The sequence below is a fragment of the Camelina sativa genome, chromosome 12 (genome assembly GCF_030686135.1).
Source record: "Camelina sativa cultivar CO46 ecotype springtype chromosome 12, ASM3068613v1".
Lineage (NCBI taxonomy): Eukaryota > Viridiplantae > Streptophyta > Magnoliopsida > Brassicales > Brassicaceae > Camelina > Camelina sativa.
In genome coordinates, this window is record NC_141891.1 from 3,823,687 (window position 1) to 3,840,612 (window position 16,926).

The following is a 16,926-nucleotide window of genomic DNA, read 5'->3' on the forward strand; positions in this document are numbered from 1 at the left end:
ATTCTCATTTCAGTGACAAATCAGTACCACCTTCCCCTCCTTCTCTTCCTTACGTCTGCATCTCTCTCTCTATATATATATATAATACACCCTCACATATCCATTTGTCTCTCTTACATTCACATTTTATGAATATACGTTTGAATTTCTATAAATCTATAATTAGTACGATGGGATGACATATTTAATTCCGAGATCGACTTGTATTTTCGACAAATAATCACTGACTGGTAGTAATTAATTTGCATACAAAAATTGAGATTCACACAATCACCACGGAATGGTTAACAGATTAAAAAAGGTAAAGGGTGCTTGCTTATTCATTGATGGTAACAAATCGTTTAAGATGGGTTGAGTCATCTGGTTAACGACAATCTATACAAGTTTATTACTTCGATTTACAACATGCAAAACTAGATGGTAGTGTAAACGAAAAGTAAGAAAGAAAAAAAACTGAAAAAAAGGAAAATTAGGAATTAGAGAAAAAGACAAAATGGGAACTGCACATATTCCTGATAGGCCCCATGATATCGTCTCTCCACTGGTCACCAATTTCGCCAGCGATCTTAACGGCGTCTGACGCCGTCCCAAGGAGTCCTCTCCTCGTAAAACCAACTGTGTACAATCCTTTCCCTCCTCTCCAGCCGTTAGGAAACGGCGTTTTCGGCATCCCTTCTTCCGTGAAAAAATCACTTCCCTAATGAATTATTAAGAAATGATTCATGAGTTTTTAATGTGATTTAGTATAATTCTTAGGATAAGTGGGGGAGTTATATTAGAGATATGTGGAAGCATAGATGCATTACCTGAAGCCAAGCAGGTACGTTGCTTTTGTAGCCAGTTGCAAATATGATAGAGTCAAAGTCCTTTTCTTGACCATCCATAAACTTTGCTCCATTTTCTGTGATTTCCTTTACACCTTCCATTATCTTCATGGTTTATAAAATCATATATGATGAATATATTAATAAAGCCATTAGCTCGGAACACATGCATGGTTTATAAAATCATGAAGACGAAAAGAAAATTGGTTTACGGAAGCATAAATAAATAGAAAAACCTACAAACAAAAAATAACTTTTTCTGTCATCAAGAAAAAGGGAACATTCGCAAGGACTACTAAAACATTTTTATAAGCTAACAATTTTAAAACTAATTCTTTTGTAGTTTCCACATTAACACGGTTCTTTTAGAAAGTTGGCTAATACAAATAGTAGTATTATTAAGGAAAAAAAAAAATAGTAGTATTATTTTGTGGACTATACAGAGAGTTATAACTTATAAACAAATAACTAAAAGTTGCCCGCTCTAGGCCACGCAAAATTTTGTCACTCAAACCATAAAAGAGAACAACATTAAAGTAAATAGAAAGAGATGTAGTTGAAACTTGAAAACTTAAAGTCACCTGAATCTTGCCAGATCTGATGAGTGCCATAGCTCCAACGTCGAGAACCGGACTTTTTCCGGTGACATTTTTTAGCTCAAGCGGACCCGTTTTCGGCCGGCGAAGACCTAACCGGTCGGTATTTCCAAACGAAAGATTGGCCATCAATAACAAGAACTTGTCAACGAGCCTTAAGGGTAAGCATTTGAGAAGTGTCATCCCAACTCCGAATGTTGATAGCCCAAGTATCTCCCTTGGCAACACATGAACCTACGTACGTACGTAAAAAGTAATTGTATCATTTCATTAGTTAAAAAAAAAAAGAACCGACAGAGAAATCTTAAATAGTACACATGTTTTTACTTACGGTGTTTCGGACAACAAGATGAGGAGAGGCGTTATGTCGGACGAGGTCTAAACTAATTTCCATGCCTGAGTTTCCACATCCGACGACCAAAACTTTCTGTCGCCGGAACTCTTCGCCGCTTTTGTATTCACTTGCGTGAACGATTTTCCCACCGGAAAACTTCTTTATACCAGGAATCTCCGGGAAGCATGGATCTGCGTTCTCACCGGTGGCCACCACAAGCCATTTCGAGAGATACTCCGTGTTATCAAGAGTCTTTACTCTCCAGAAACCGGAGGAGGAATCGAATGACGCGTTTTGGACGTCCGCTTTGAACCTCGGGACGATGCGGAAGTGGGAAGCGTAGGACTCAAGGTAGGCCAAGAACTCGTTTTTGGAAGGGTATTTTGGGAAATTTTCAGGGAAATCCAAAAAGGGTAACCGGCAAAAATGTTTTGGGAGATGGAGTTTGAGCCGGTCGTATGTTTTAGATTTCCATAGAGATGCTATTGAATCGGAACGCTCTAGGATCAAAGAAGGGACTCCACGGCTTGAGAGACATGCTGACGTGGCTAGACCGGAAGGGCCTGCTCCGATGATGATGGGACCGTGTACGAGGATGATCTGCTTGGACTGATCGGTTTGGTTGCGAGGATGAGACTCCATTTTTTTTATGGATAGAAAATGTTTTTAAAAGAGTGGAGAGAATAAAAGAGTGTGAGAAGATATATGTTTTACTTTTGGAGAAATGTTCTTTTGTGTGAGATGAAGAACTCGAATTTATAGAAGGGGGGTTTGGGTTTGTGGGACCTTCTAAGATTCTCTATGACGTTCTTTTTACATAGTACATTTGTTTTTTCGTTATATTTAGACTGTAAAACTAAAAGTAATATTCTTATTTTCTTTAGGCATTATGAATATTGATGGCAGATTAAGTGGAATAATCAATTTAGACGGTAAAACAGAGCTAGACTGGTAATCTGCATAATAAAATAACGGTTTACCACATCACATAACTATAATGGTGTCACAAGTTCGATAATGGGGCGAAGCCAACAATTCTAATATGCAACGAAGATAATTTAAGAAAAGGAGTTCTTCAGAACACCGTGAATGAGATTATTAAGCTTATGAGAGAGATTATCAACAAAATAAAAATCTTATATAGAAAAGAAAAAAAATCTTATATAGAAGTGGAGTTATCTTGAGTTCGTATGATTGATCTAGGAAGCCTATATTAAGTATTTTATTATTATGTAAAACATGATATATGTTCTTTTTTTTTTTTAAGAATTAACTAGAAATTAAATGGGTAGATAAAAGGAAGAGTAGTGAAAGAGGCATTGGAATAGTAAAATGGCAGTTCAAAAGCAGAGTGTAATAAATGGAAAGCGTGAAGGTTAAGTAAATTATTTGCTCTTCTTCCCAATTGATTTTGGGGAACAAATCGTCAAATATAAGGAAAAAAAAAACAAAAAAGAGATGTCATTTTAATTTACATATTCATATGTATGTCTCATTCTTATTTCAAGTGTGAAGTTCACTACAAAAAATAATAATTGATATCTCCTGTCAAAAAATAATGAACCAGAACAATGGCGAGGCGGCGGTTTAACTGGTTTGAGACCAATCACCGGATATACATATACATATGCGTACAAGTATACAACTAACGCAAACTCTACGTTTCCTAGCTATGCATGGTTATTCGTTGTTACAACTTCTAACACTTTATATAACATCATATGTTCATACAATCATACATGATGTGTAGTGTAATATCACATCTATGTGCTTCAGTTTTGTGATGCACATTGACACATTGTTGTTCGAAAGTGCTATGACAGTTAGAGATCCACCAGTACATAAATACACTAGAGGGTTGCTTGTACCAAATCTCTTTATCAAACAAAAAACTCTCTAATCCATTCAACGTTTTTTTTACAGTTTCAGTAAGAAGCATAATTAGTAGACGCAACTATATATCTTTTCAACTTTGATTTCAATATGAAGAGCTTTCAATTTTGTTTTTTTTCTTCTTTTTTGGATACTTTATATGTTATATTCCTCTGAAACATCAGCTGATCAGCATGCATATAAAGTATATTTTACAAGGACATGGATTAGGAATTATTTATATATTTGGATGTAAGAAGAAAAATTAATATACAAAACTATCAAACTATGTACAATTTGATTACGAAGGGTATGATCGTGCGCCGAAATTAGCTAAAGCTTTGTACAAGAAAGCAAGCATAATTCATTCACATGCTTCCTGGAGAAACTTTATAGCCTTAATATATAGAAGTATTTATTAAAATAGTAGGTATTTAAGAGTTTGTACTTTGTAGGATGATAAACTGGATAAGACTTAAAATGTATGCAACACTCGACATATAAACACATGCATCGCTGTGATGCATTTCGTCACCATAGAGTATAACATACTGTAATTAATTTCTTGAATCCTTTAATATAAGTATTTTCAGATTAGAAACCTAAATCGGAACATCATGTACATCTAATACTTGCTTTAGAAAAATATAAAAAGCATCGCCCAATAATTTAGCAAATAAAAGTTCAGACAACATATTCTCTTGTATATTTAATACTCCCACATATAAATACTAGTTATAAGTTCATTATTTTCTTTCACCAAAAACAATTATGTAATTATGAATCAATAAAAATTTATAAATTCATATAGTTTCAATGATTTACATGAAATTTCCAAATTATTAAGGTTAAATTAATATTTCTAGAATAATTAATTTAAAGTTAATAATTTGGAAATTTCATGAAAATCATTTTTAAAGAAACAGAAGTAAGTATTCTTAGTTATTTTAGAAAAAGAGATTGTTTCGCAAAAATGTGTATTCATATTCAATGCAAAAATTGCATAACATTTTGTAGTTTATCAGTATTGGTTAGGTAAAGTTACCACAAAAATAAATATTTAATGACAAACAAAGAACATACGATCTGCAAAGTGGCAGAAATGGTAAAAGTTTGTAGTGAGAATAGTAAAAAGGTTGAAACAAAAAAACATAAAAATACTATTTTTAATATATATCTCTAGTGTTATTACTTTAATAGTCACTTTTATGTCGATGTATTGATCTAGTGCGAGCTACAGAAAGAAATCATAATTGATGTTTAATTTATCTTAAAGAATTTGTGTTGAAGTGTAAACATTTACATTGTTTAATTATACTTGCGTAACACTTCGTGTTCAAACTTTATTTGGGAATCTAGGGGGTAAAGACTAAATGTAATGATTAAATGAGGCTATTATTGACTTATTAGTGACTTGTTAATTATAACATGGTTATGAGAAAACAAAGCTTGTTGGTAGGTTGCAATGATGAAAGATTTAATCAAGGGTAAAAGAAAATAATTGAAAGTACAACTATAATCATTGATTCGAATTTTCCATGCTTGATCATAAGGAGTGCCGTGCATGTGGTTCCACTCTAATGTATAGATTCAATTTCTTAAAAAAGTTTTAGCAAACGAATTAATTTCAGAAAGCATAACAAATATTGACACAACCAATTAAAACCGTTGCATAAAAATGGTTATTTTGGCTAAAGATGATTCTATTTTGGATCGACTAATTAGGATAATAATATAAATGGATTTGGTCAAGATTTAAGATAAATGAAGTGAGCACGGTGGGTAAGTTTTAGTTCGATGCAGCTGTTTCTCGTCTTCTTTTCCTCTCATTTCTCAACTTTTCAGTATTTTTATATGAGGCACCTAAGTTGCGCATGCATGCTTTACGATTTTAGTATTTGATATTGGAGGAATTTAACTAATCCATACACCTTTAGAGCCATATATCGCCAAAAGGGTCGGTTATAAAAAACTAGTAAAAATCTCAAATGAAAAATTAAATCACGAAGACAACACTCGAAAAAATAACCATAATCTTTCTGCGTGTTTCCGTATCTCTAGCAAAAAAACCACATAAGCCGTATTAACCATTCATGTTAATTCGCAAATACGTTAGATTCTTAAAAAAAAAAAATTCGACAAGTAAAATGATGTAATTTAGTTATTCGAGCTTCTATAACAAATGGAACCCTACTTTCTGATAATGATATCTCAAAAAACAACCAATATTTTTTGTCATGCTTGCAAAATACCACCAAGTGTTCGATTTCTAGTTCGTATGCATACTTGGACCGACATATATTGTGTTTAAAAGGTATTATATAGTTAATATTCCGACCAAGCCCATTCGAGATTTCGAGATATGGATAAACATTTGTTAAGATTTATTCCTCTGTTTCAAAATATAGGATGTTTTAAGCAAAGCACGCAGATTAAAAAGACTTTACTTTTAACAAGTTCAACCAATCAGAAACAATACTGCATAATATAAAATACTAAACTAATCTAAAAATTGTATTGAAATCTGAAAACATCCTATATTATAAAACAACAAACTTCTCTAAAACATCCTATATTTTGAAACGGAGGGAGTATCATATTGCCTTTATGATTTGAATTTAATTTTTAATTTCGTCTAGAAGATACGAACTAATTGTATAAGGTTTCATTATTAAATTGGCGGTGATGATTATTCTGCACATTTAATCGCTTTCATAAGCTTTTGTAATGGTGAGATTTGATATATGCGAAATCAATAAAGCTATTTTCTTATGGTCAATAATATATACACGTACGTATTAATACCTCTAAACCTATTGTTTTAATCTAGCTAGGAATAAATAGTTGCGATGTAGAAACAATGCCGTAACCATAATTATTAATGACTTGAAAATGTATATAACTTATTTCTGAATTTATTTCTGAATATAGATATTTCGGCTAAAACTATTTATTTTATGTATAAGTTTATGAGCACATTTTAAACTCACATAAATTTTCTTTTGTCATCAAATTTATTGGTGGCTGTTGTATTGTTCTTTTACTCTCTTTTCATATATCATATGCTATCTTTGTCTTCTTATTTTTTTTAAATTGCACCGCCTTATCTATGAATGAGAAAAAGACTTCTAATTTGACCACCTACATATTGATAGTTTGATACATAATCTTCATAAAGTTGGGTTCATTTTGTTGCTTAAGATTTAATCAACGCTTGACTTTGACTTTGTAAGATACATAGAGTCTTTAACAAGAATAGAAAAAATTGAAAGAGGACTATGATATATATAGCTTTTGGATGATATAACAAATTAATTTTATTTGTTATTATGTTTTACTTATGTTTTGCTGAAGAACTGCTGGTTGAAAACCTAAAGCAGCTGTTATCATCAAAGGCGTGGCTCCTTAAACTGAAGAACTGCCGGTTGGGTCGGGGTAGGAGAAATAGAGAAGAAAGCTTGCTGCTTGCTGATGTTAATAACCTATATTAGCAATATATATATATATATTTTTTTTTGTCAACAAGAAAATTAGCTCAAACGAGCCAATTTGGTGGGAAATCGTTTACAAACAAAATATATTAGCAATATATTTGGAGTATAATAATTAATTCTAGTAGATATATATATATATATATATTTTGGTCACACAATTCTAGTAGATATATATGCAGTATATATATATATATATATCAGTTATATAAGTATATCGATATATCTATTAATGATGTGAATGGATACACTGATATTTAATTATTATTGTTATTGAATCTCATCTGGGGTTATCATACAAAATAGTGGTTGTGTTAATTGGATGTAACTAAAATGGTTTTTGAAAAGTTCAAAACCAACCTGTTACCATAGTAATCAGGTTGTAAAAGCATCTCCCATTGATTCGGGGTAAAAAATGTTAGGAACATAATTTTCGCCGGAATTATAAAATTAGCTGGTGAAAGAAATCCCTATGTCAAGAAAAAAAAACCCAATTTTATTTTCTATTAAATTTTAACCCGCGGTACACCGCGTGACTATATTTTTAAAAGTAAAATATAAATATAAATTTTTAGTAGATTAAATTTTAAATATATATCCCTTATATTTATATATTATTTAGGTTTACCGGTTTAAAAATTTAGGTTCACCAATTTAAATTGTTAAATTCAGAATATAACCCGTGATTCATCATAGTACTGCTTGTTTATTATACATAATCGTAATTTAATAAACTCAAGAGAATTTGTTAAAAATGCCCCTTTTGATACACCCCTTTTCAAAAATACCCTCTTTTCTGGCCATTTTTATTTATGCCCTCTTTTAATTTTTAATGACCATTTTACCCTTATATGAAAATTATTTTATTCAATAAAAAGAAAAACAAAATTTTCCCGCCAAAAATTTTCCGACATATTTTCCCGCCAAAAAATTTTCTGTCAAAAAATTTTGATAAAAAATTTCGAAAAAAAAAATTTCCCGCCATAATTTTTCCCGCCAAAAAAAATTTACAAGGTTTTTAAAAGGTTTTATAAGGTTTCTACCTTATAAAAGCCTTATAAACACCTTGTAAAGGCTTTTACAATATTTTTTAAAGAGTTTTAAAAGGTTTTTTAAACAATTTGTAAACGTTTGTACAAGATTTTTAAAAGGTTTTTAAAAGGTTTTAAAAGGTTTTTAAAAGGTTTTTAAAAGGTTTTCAAATGGTTTTATAAGGTTTCTACCTTATAAAAGCCTTATAAACACCTTGTAAAGGCTTTTACAATATTTTTTAAAGAGTTTTAAAAGGTTTTTTAAACAATTTGTAAACGTTTTTACAAGATTTTTAAAAGGTTTTTAAAAGGTTTTAAAAGGTTTTTAAAAGGTTTTTAAAAGGTTTTCAAATGGTTTTTAAAAGGATTTTTAAAAGGTTTTTAAACACCTTCTAAACGCTTTTACAATGTTTTTAAAAACCTTGTAAAAGTTTTTATAAGATTTTTAAAAGGGTTTTAAAAGGTTTTTAAACACCTTGTAAATGCTTTTAAAAAGTTTTTAAAAGCGTTTACAAGGTGTTTAAAAACCTTTTAAAGCATTTACAAGCTTTTTAAAAGCATTTACAAGGTTTTTAAAAGCGTTTACAATGTGTTTAAAAACCTTTTAAAAACCTTGCAAACGCTTTTAAAAGTTTTTTAAAAGGTATAAATTTCAATATTTTTGGCGGGAAAATTTTTCGATTTTGACGGGAAATTTTTTTTTTTTGGCGGGAAAAAATAATTTTTTCGGGAAAAATTTTTGGCGGGAAAAAATAATTTTTTCGGGAAAAATTTTTGATTTTGGCGGGAAAATATTTTCGATTTTGATGACTGTACATTCTTGCTGTCACTCAAAAAAGGGTAATTTGGTCATTTTGTATGTAAAAAGGGGTAGTTTTAAAAATGGTCAACGTGAAAGGGTATTTTTAAAAAGAGATATGGAAAAAGGGGCATTTTTGAGAATGCCCCAAAACTCAATTAGATATGCCTAATATTCTAAGTCGATGGTTTAAACAAAATAATGAACTGATGATTTACTAACAATTAATGATATAATTTTCAATTTTTATGAATACACAAATTCATCCCGCTACATACCCAAACACAATTTTTCTTCCTTGCTTAAATAACATATGCATGTTTTTCAAAATCCAAATAACAAAAAATGCAAAAAAAATATAGTTACATTAATTTTATGTATTTTATGATGATTTAAAACAAGTAAACTAAATAAATCAAACGAAGATGATAGGAAAATCGTACTTTTAATTAAAGAATATTATTTATCAAACAAAATCTTGTATTGTGTTTGATTATAAGAATAGTAAAGAATTAATTGAAGATATTGTAATTAATTTAATTAGATATTATAATTAATTATTGATTGATTATTGAGATATTTTAGGAATTTTTGTTTAGCCCAAAATATTGATTTTAAATTTTAATTTAAAATTTAATGATAATGACATCCCTTGTAAATAAGTAGGAATTCTAGGATTTATTTGCTCTAAAAATGTATATATAGATTATTATAATTATTATGAGGATGTTGGTTTGTTTTTGGTTATCGTCGGTTATTGCATTCTGGTTTAGTTTCATTATACATTCAATCTTTTTTTTTTTGGTCAACTACATTCAATCTTCTTCTTCGTCTTCTTCCTTGGCTTTAGCTCCAATGGTCGAATCTTCAGCTTCGGTTTCATCCTTCTGATTTCAGTCTGCGTTACACGACGATGAATTGGGCACTCCGCATTGTAATCATGGACTCATGGTGGCTCTCGATACAGGGACCGACCTCTTCTATGATTGCGGCAAATTCTTTATGCCAATTACACTTTTTTGAGTTTACTGATCTTAGCAATTGAATTATCATTCGATATATCCATATATCGAATCCTCCTTAATAGGCTGTATTTATGAAATTTCATTCAATTTAATTAAGGATTTAGTCCTTATTAGATTGGTATAGTTCACACTGTATATATAGAGACTTATGCATGTGCATTTATTTATAAGTTAGTGAGAAATACACTTTGTTTAATCCTTAATCCTTGTCAAACCTTATAATTTTAGTAGCTCTGCATTTTAATATCGCCCGGCCATTGTCAAAAGCTCTGGACTCTAAACATAATCGAGCGTATGAACAGTTTCACATATCTATCGATCCGGTGATGATTACCACACATTGTTTACTCTTACTGAAACAGAAAATTACATTACCTGTGGTATCAGTATCAGTTTAGATGGCCTTTTTATACATGGAAACCACATGTTGGTGCATGCAGGGTACACACAAGAGACACAACATATCATATTTAACCGGGTCACAAAACGAGACCCTCTGAATCAAAGTCGTCCTATATATGGAGTGTTTGCACTTGCATCCACTAACAAATAATTAGAAAAAACTAACCTACTACTATTATATTAGTTAATTTTAATAATGCACGCATTGACTGACATCTGAAATATTGTTCTCACTTTTCTGGACTGCACCCCTGCTGTAAATAACTTTTGGATCCGACCTTGCTTCTGAATTAAGGTTCAAATGAAATAATTTTCTCCCAGATTCCTTGCAGTAACTTCATCAGAATCCTACGGCGTAAAAAAAAAAGAAAGGAACTCTCAAATTCGTAATCAAGCTAACAAGAAGAACAAAAAAGAGATTTTGGATTTGTTGAAGAAAACAGGTAAAAGAGATTGGTTGCAACTCACTGGTGTGCGCGTCCTAGGAATGTCATGAATCTTTTGCTCTTCTTTAACATGGATGATATAAAAATTACAGATAACAGTGCAACTCCACCAAGCAAAGGATCCATGGAGCTCTGGAAACAACAACATGCATATGTAAAAAAGATGGATGACATGCAATTGGTTTTAAGGAAAAAATGTATATGTACGGTTTGAAGGAAACTGGAAAATCAGAAAGGACCTGAAGGATCAAAACAGCAGCTGAAATCCAAATTGACCAAGATACAAAGACTGATGTGCTTTTAAGTCAATGGAGCCATCTTTAGCCAGAGCAAGTCTCTCGACAGCGAAATTTCCAGAAAGTATTCCATTAAGATATAGATTAAACGACAAACAGAATGCCAACTGCAAAGCAAAAAAAATGAGGACAATTAAAAAGAGCTATTAACCTGCAAATACAAGCTCTGCCTCTACAACAGAGGCAATGTACCGACACTATTAAAGTTACGTACAAGGTCGGAATGTTCTTCCTTGAATCCCATCATTATTAGTATACTTTGAAAATAAAGTTGATACAAACCCGGGTATGTAGCGGAAAAAGACACTACCCAAACCAACCTGAACAGAAATGAAATTGTGACTGTTGTTGGATAATAAGAGGTCGGAGATAATGACAAGTAAGAGAAAGGACAAAAAACACAAACCAACACAGATGCATATAGGAACAATGCTGAAGAACTCAGTCCAGTTGGTAGGCGCTTCAGTCCCTGTGTGCATATCCCATTATAATGCAAAATCAACAAGTATATAAAGCAAAGCTCTCTCTCTCTCTTTGATAGGTTAAGGACCGAACAAAATATATACAGAACATACTGGAGAAAAAGTTGCAAAATACCTGAAAGAGAAGAAGCAACACAGCAAGGATATGACCAATAAACATAACACAAGTGTAGTAAAATGCTACTGATCTGCTCAGTGTAGAAGCCGAACTCAGCAAAATGGAACCAAGGATTAAGAACACTATGTGAATCATACACCATTCTGCAAAATTAGTCGATCGGAGTTGATAAAACATTAGAAAGTTAAACCAACGGGCAAAACAGTTTAATAATAATGTAGTTAAAAAAGTAGACAGCAATAAATCACCTTCTACAGTGGACACTTTCAGAGTGACCTTGGATGAGCCAGTTGTTCTTACATTAAGGATTTTTTGGTCAAATGGTGACATTGTCTGAATCCATGAACCATTAGAGACTTTCTCCCATTGATTATCAGGGCACATTCCAATTGCAAGCGACAAATTCCTAAAGAAGATATCAAGGAAACATTATTTTTAGCGATATTGGAAGACCTACTATACAGAGAATTTGGGTTTTTTAGACTGCAAAGATGATGTAATTGACTTACCTGTGGAAACAAACGTGTGTGGTAGTTGTTTTGGCACCGGCTAACACGTTAACAATCACCTTGAGTGAATGGGCATACTTGTCTATATGTTTGAACCTTTGACGTCCATAGATATGGATCTTCTCACATAGAGTTGGTAAGTCTTCTTGATTCAGTCTAGAAGAACCCTTAACCTTAACCGCAATATTAGTAGTGACTAGAAGCTCGTCGGTTTCTCCCACAACTGTGTGATTTGCATAGGGTGTGTTTACAAAGAAATTAACCACGACAACAGATAAAACAAACAAAAAATTAATAAATTGAATTCTTTTAACAAGTGTGACAATATCAGCCGACTTACCCAACAGTTCTTTCGATGAAACGAGAGATGAGAAAGCAAAGATTACTGCAAAGATTACTTGGAGAATAAGATAATCCCCCATCGAACGATATATAAAATATGAAAATGATTTCTGCTATTTTTCTAGAGGACCGTCGAGAAAATGAATGATTTTTGCTTCATGGATCCTAATTACTTTGAAAACTAAACCAAATTTTATCAAATGCACGTGTCATTGGTTTAATTCGAAATATTGTTTAAAGTCTGTTTTGTTTTCTTATTTTCCACATCACTAAATAACTTTTTCTTCTGGGGCAAAATCACTAAATAACTATCTTTTTATTTTTCTAGGGCCAAATACTAAAAAAATTATATCTTTAATATATATTTCATAGAAAGCTTTATCCTTTTTAATTTTGATTTCTTATTTTATTGTTTATTTTTTTCATATATTCCATATATTATACATCTTATTATATAAACTTGGCTTTTGAAAGTTAGCTATTAAAAAGATTTTGACATGTGTCAAGTTATCAATCTGAGATTTTGATATATGTGAAAGTTAATATTTAATAGAAGGAATTTGATATTACAATTAAAAAATCAAAATATTTTGTTTTAAACAATATTAATAATATAAAAAATAATTATCAAAAAATTACAAAAATTAAAAACTTGCGGTTGTATACCCAAACCCTGAATTCTCTTAACTTCCTTTCAATGTTCTCCATTCCGTCTTTATCCTACGAAAAAAAAAATGAAAAGAAGAGTTACTAATTATTAAAAATATGAATTGTGAGCATAACTGTAAAAGAAAAAAACAAACGAATCAGCACGGTAATATATATGTGCTGATAACACATTTTGTTTTCCTTGGAAATCTCATGGAAATCTCTTGGAAATCTCATAGTCTAATCATCATTAAAGATAAATAAAAGTCTTTGTAAAAGTTTTTTAGTGACCAAAAAAGCTTAAAAAGCGAAAAGGTTACAAAGACTAAAGTTACTTACAGATTTTATTTTACTTTGTGAATCAGAGAAATCAATACTATTTCTTAACAAATCTGATTAAAAAAAAAAGTTTCAATTTACAACTGGAATTAAAAAAAAAAAAATCATTTTATCACCACATCGAAAAGGCAAGTTGTTGTGGCCTTGAGAAGCATAAAAGTAGCTACCATGAGATGATCATACATACATTCATACCTAATGTTGCTCGTGCAATCGAACAGTCAAAGTCAAAGTCAAACATTTTAATCATAGTAAGTTAAATCGCTACCGTTAAACAGATTAATTTTCGAAGGTTTTTTTTACAGTTTTGGCTACGTTACCAATCAGACCCACTAACTATCATTACTAAATAAATATATATTTTTTCTGGGGCCACATCATAAAAAAAACTATCTTTTATATAGATTTCATATAAAGCTTTTTACTGTATTTGTTCTAACTACTAAATACTAACTAGTTAATGTTTATTTAAGAATATTTTTTCAATCACCATCAATTCCATGGCATAGAAGAGAGAAGAAGTCACCATCAAAAAAGAAATTAACTAAAAGACAAATTAAGAGAAGAAGAAAAATGAACATACTGAAAGATAAACTATGAGATTTCCATGTGATCCATCGACCAAATTAAATTAGAACTCTATTTTATTAGTTATATACTAGGTAAAAGTCCGCGCATATGCGCGGATTGCTGTATTAGTTATGTTAATTAATTTAATAATTATAAAGTTTGCCAATAATTTTAGAAATGTCTCTCTCATCTATCCATTTTCAAAAATATCCATTTTTAAATATGCAAAATTATAAAGTTTTATAAAATTTATAAGATATTTCTAGATAGTACGTACTACTTAGAGACTCGATCCAAATATTTATAAGGTTTTTTTTTTGTCAAATTTATAAGGTTTTGAAAGGTTTTTAAAAAGTATTTATAAAATATATATAAAATTTTATACACACACATATATCTATAGATAGTTTATGTATATTTTTTTAAGATTAAACTCTTATTTACATTTTTCTACCAAAAAAAAAAAACTCTTCTTTATATTTTTTTTTTCTTTCGTAGGAAGATGGATACGATTGACAGGAATGTAGGAGAGTTTAGGGTTTGGGTATACAACCGAAAGGATTTTCTCCTATGGGTGGGGTTGTTAACCCTTGTTTGCAGCGCCACAAGTATCTAGGCTATACTCATTCCAAATTTCTTCCAAAGACTAGTGGTGGTGAATATACTCATCCTACTCATATCTTTGGGTTTGGTACCCTACGCGATGGTTTATTGCCTTCACATTTACGATAGTGACAGAATCGTAAGAGTTGACAAGCTGCCTCGAAACCACCCCAACATTTTCTGCATGGTAAAGGGAAACGGAAAAGCGATAGTCTTAACCGTGTTCGTTTTACTCGACTCAACTCTCAAACACCAAAGCAAACTCTGGGTTACGTTGTTCTGTGTGTTCTTTGTCCTTCATCTTGTACATTTCATGGTGGTGTTTGGGATCACAGAAGAATACGACCTAGCTGGCGGCTTCAGACAGGCATCCTTTGTCTTGCTATTTGAGATAACCACAAATCTGTGGCAGGTGTTGCCTCTAACAGTAGGTGCGATGATTTTAACCTCTTACAAGACCTTGCTTATCGAAGGCGTGGTTTTTAAAACTGAATAACTGCCGGTTGTATCGAGGCAGGAGAAATAGACACTACAAGAAAATGATGGTTTTTGCAACACTAAAATTTGTTGCAATAAGTTAATATATGATTGCAAATATGAGAATGCAATAAAATCGAAACATATTTTATATTGTTGCTATTTGAGTGTTGCACATATATTGCAAAATTTGCAATGAATAGACTTCTTACTATATATGTCGTATTAATGAAACATATTTTTAATAGTAAATCTATCGTATAATTGTGACGTATATTTACAACTTTCATTTGTAACAAACGATTGCCACAATATTATAGCAAATAATATTACAAAATTACAATGAATAAATTTGTTGCTATTTGTATTGTATTATTGCAACAATATCTATGAAGCAAGTTAGTGGTGCTCCGTTCAACTATAAATTGTCATAAATAAATGCTATGTAACATAAAAAGCAAATATTGTTGCAAATTTGTAGTAATCACTTTTCCATATACATTGTACGATGACTAAAGCAAAAACTGTTTCAAATATTGTCTTCTGAAATCCATAGTTGTTGCATTATTACAATAATATATAATTGTAATTTCCATTTACCTATTAGTAAGATTGAGTTTATTCTGTAGCATTAATTTTAATCACAGCATTTTGCTTCTCTTTTTTTTTGGCACATGAGTTATTAAAATAATTTTTTTTCTTTCATATTTTCTTATAATAAGATTTAAAATTTTGATAATGAAACAATAAACAATAACTTACTTTATTAAATAATCAGTTACTGAAATATTTTACCAACAAATTAGAAAACTAATAGAAAACAATGAACCATATATAATAAATAAGTTCATATATAATAATAACTTTAAAAGCATAACTAAAACAAATTGGTGTGTTCACAGTAGTTGTTGGATATGGGCTGCGCCCAACATGCCCCTCGGCCCAACAAGACAAGTTTATTGCAATTCTAGCCCGATGAAATTGGCTGAAAGTCATTAATAATCCGTAAAGAGCAATCTCGGAAATTCACGATGGAAACCCTAGAAAAACCCTCGGTCAACAGTGCACTATATAAAGAAACAATACCCATTGGGAATCATCATCAGACTCACGTACAATACCCCGAGAGCAATACTTTGCGTCTAATCACAGTTATTGTTTTCTATATAATCTTGTTAGCTTCTGAGCTCGTCATTATTAACTCGTTAGTTCTCCCGTGAACTGGATTTAGTGACGACCTCACATTATTATCGTTAATAAAGAACCAACTTCACTATTCCCCAAAAAAATCCTTATTTACTTAGTGTTGTGCAATCCTCGGTACAAACAGTAGTCAAGCTTTTTTTGACATTCTTTCTAATTTCCCCATGCTTTTGATAAATGTAGATGACCAAGCAAAAGTGAATCAGATTTGATATCACTTAGCGTAACAAGAAAAACTATATAGCTAAAAAGATCGTATAACAAAAAAGAGTCGATTAAAAAGAGTGCTTACCTTTAGAGAAGGAGCTGCTTGCTAACGAGTTGTGTTGAGAACAGAAGTACATCGTTAAATTTGGGTTCGGTCTGCTTGTCCTGCCACCAAAATATAATATGAGATCAGTGCATAATATGAGATCCAATTTATGCACTAATTTCCGGTTTGGTATTTTGGGTTTGTTGGAACTACCAACTATATTAAACCACATAATCCATTTGTAACTTGATTATATTTCAATACTT

General features: G+C 31.1%; 1 protein-coding gene, 1 long non-coding RNA gene and 1 pseudogene across 2 annotated transcripts; 1 reads left to right on the forward strand and 2 right to left on the reverse strand.

Moving 5' to 3' along the window:
* Nucleotides 1-292: 292 nt before the first annotated feature.
* Nucleotides 293-2,479, reverse strand: LOC104730018 (putative indole-3-pyruvate monooxygenase YUCCA1). Its single transcript, XM_010449071.3, has 4 exons — nt 1,752-2,479; nt 1,406-1,654; nt 807-929; nt 293-697 (listed from the first exon to the last, which is right to left on the reverse strand). The coding sequence occupies exons 1-4, from the start codon at nt 2,394-2,396 to the stop codon at nt 470-472; spliced, it is 1,245 nt and encodes a 414-aa protein (XP_010447373.1). The 5' UTR covers nt 2,397-2,479; the 3' UTR covers nt 293-469.
* An 8,087-nt stretch (nt 2,480-10,566) lies between these two features.
* Nucleotides 10,567-12,647, reverse strand: LOC104733174 (uncharacterized; annotated as a pseudogene).
* Nucleotides 12,648-13,668: 1,021 nt separating this feature from the next.
* LOC147930154 (uncharacterized) lies at nt 13,669-14,303 on the forward strand. Its single transcript, XR_015574429.1, has 2 exons — nt 13,669-13,805; nt 14,028-14,303. It is a non-coding gene; the product is annotated as an uncharacterized LOC147930154 (long non-coding RNA).
* The last annotated feature ends 2,623 nt before the right edge of the window (nt 14,304-16,926 follow it).

Excerpts from the sequence above, each read along its gene's own strand:
- LOC104730018 (XM_010449071.3), bottom strand. The coding sequence starts at position 2,396 with ATGGAGTCTCATCCTCGCAACCAAACCGATCAGTCCAAGCAGATCATC. Across the intron at positions 1,655-1,751 it reads ATCTTGTTGTCCGAAACACC|GTTCATGTGTTGCCAAGGGA; the intron begins GTAAGTAAAAAC and ends GTACGTACGTAG. Across the intron at positions 698-806 it reads ACGTACCTGCTTGGCTTCAG|GGAAGTGATTTTTTCACGGA; the intron begins GTAATGCATCTA and ends ATAATTCATTAG.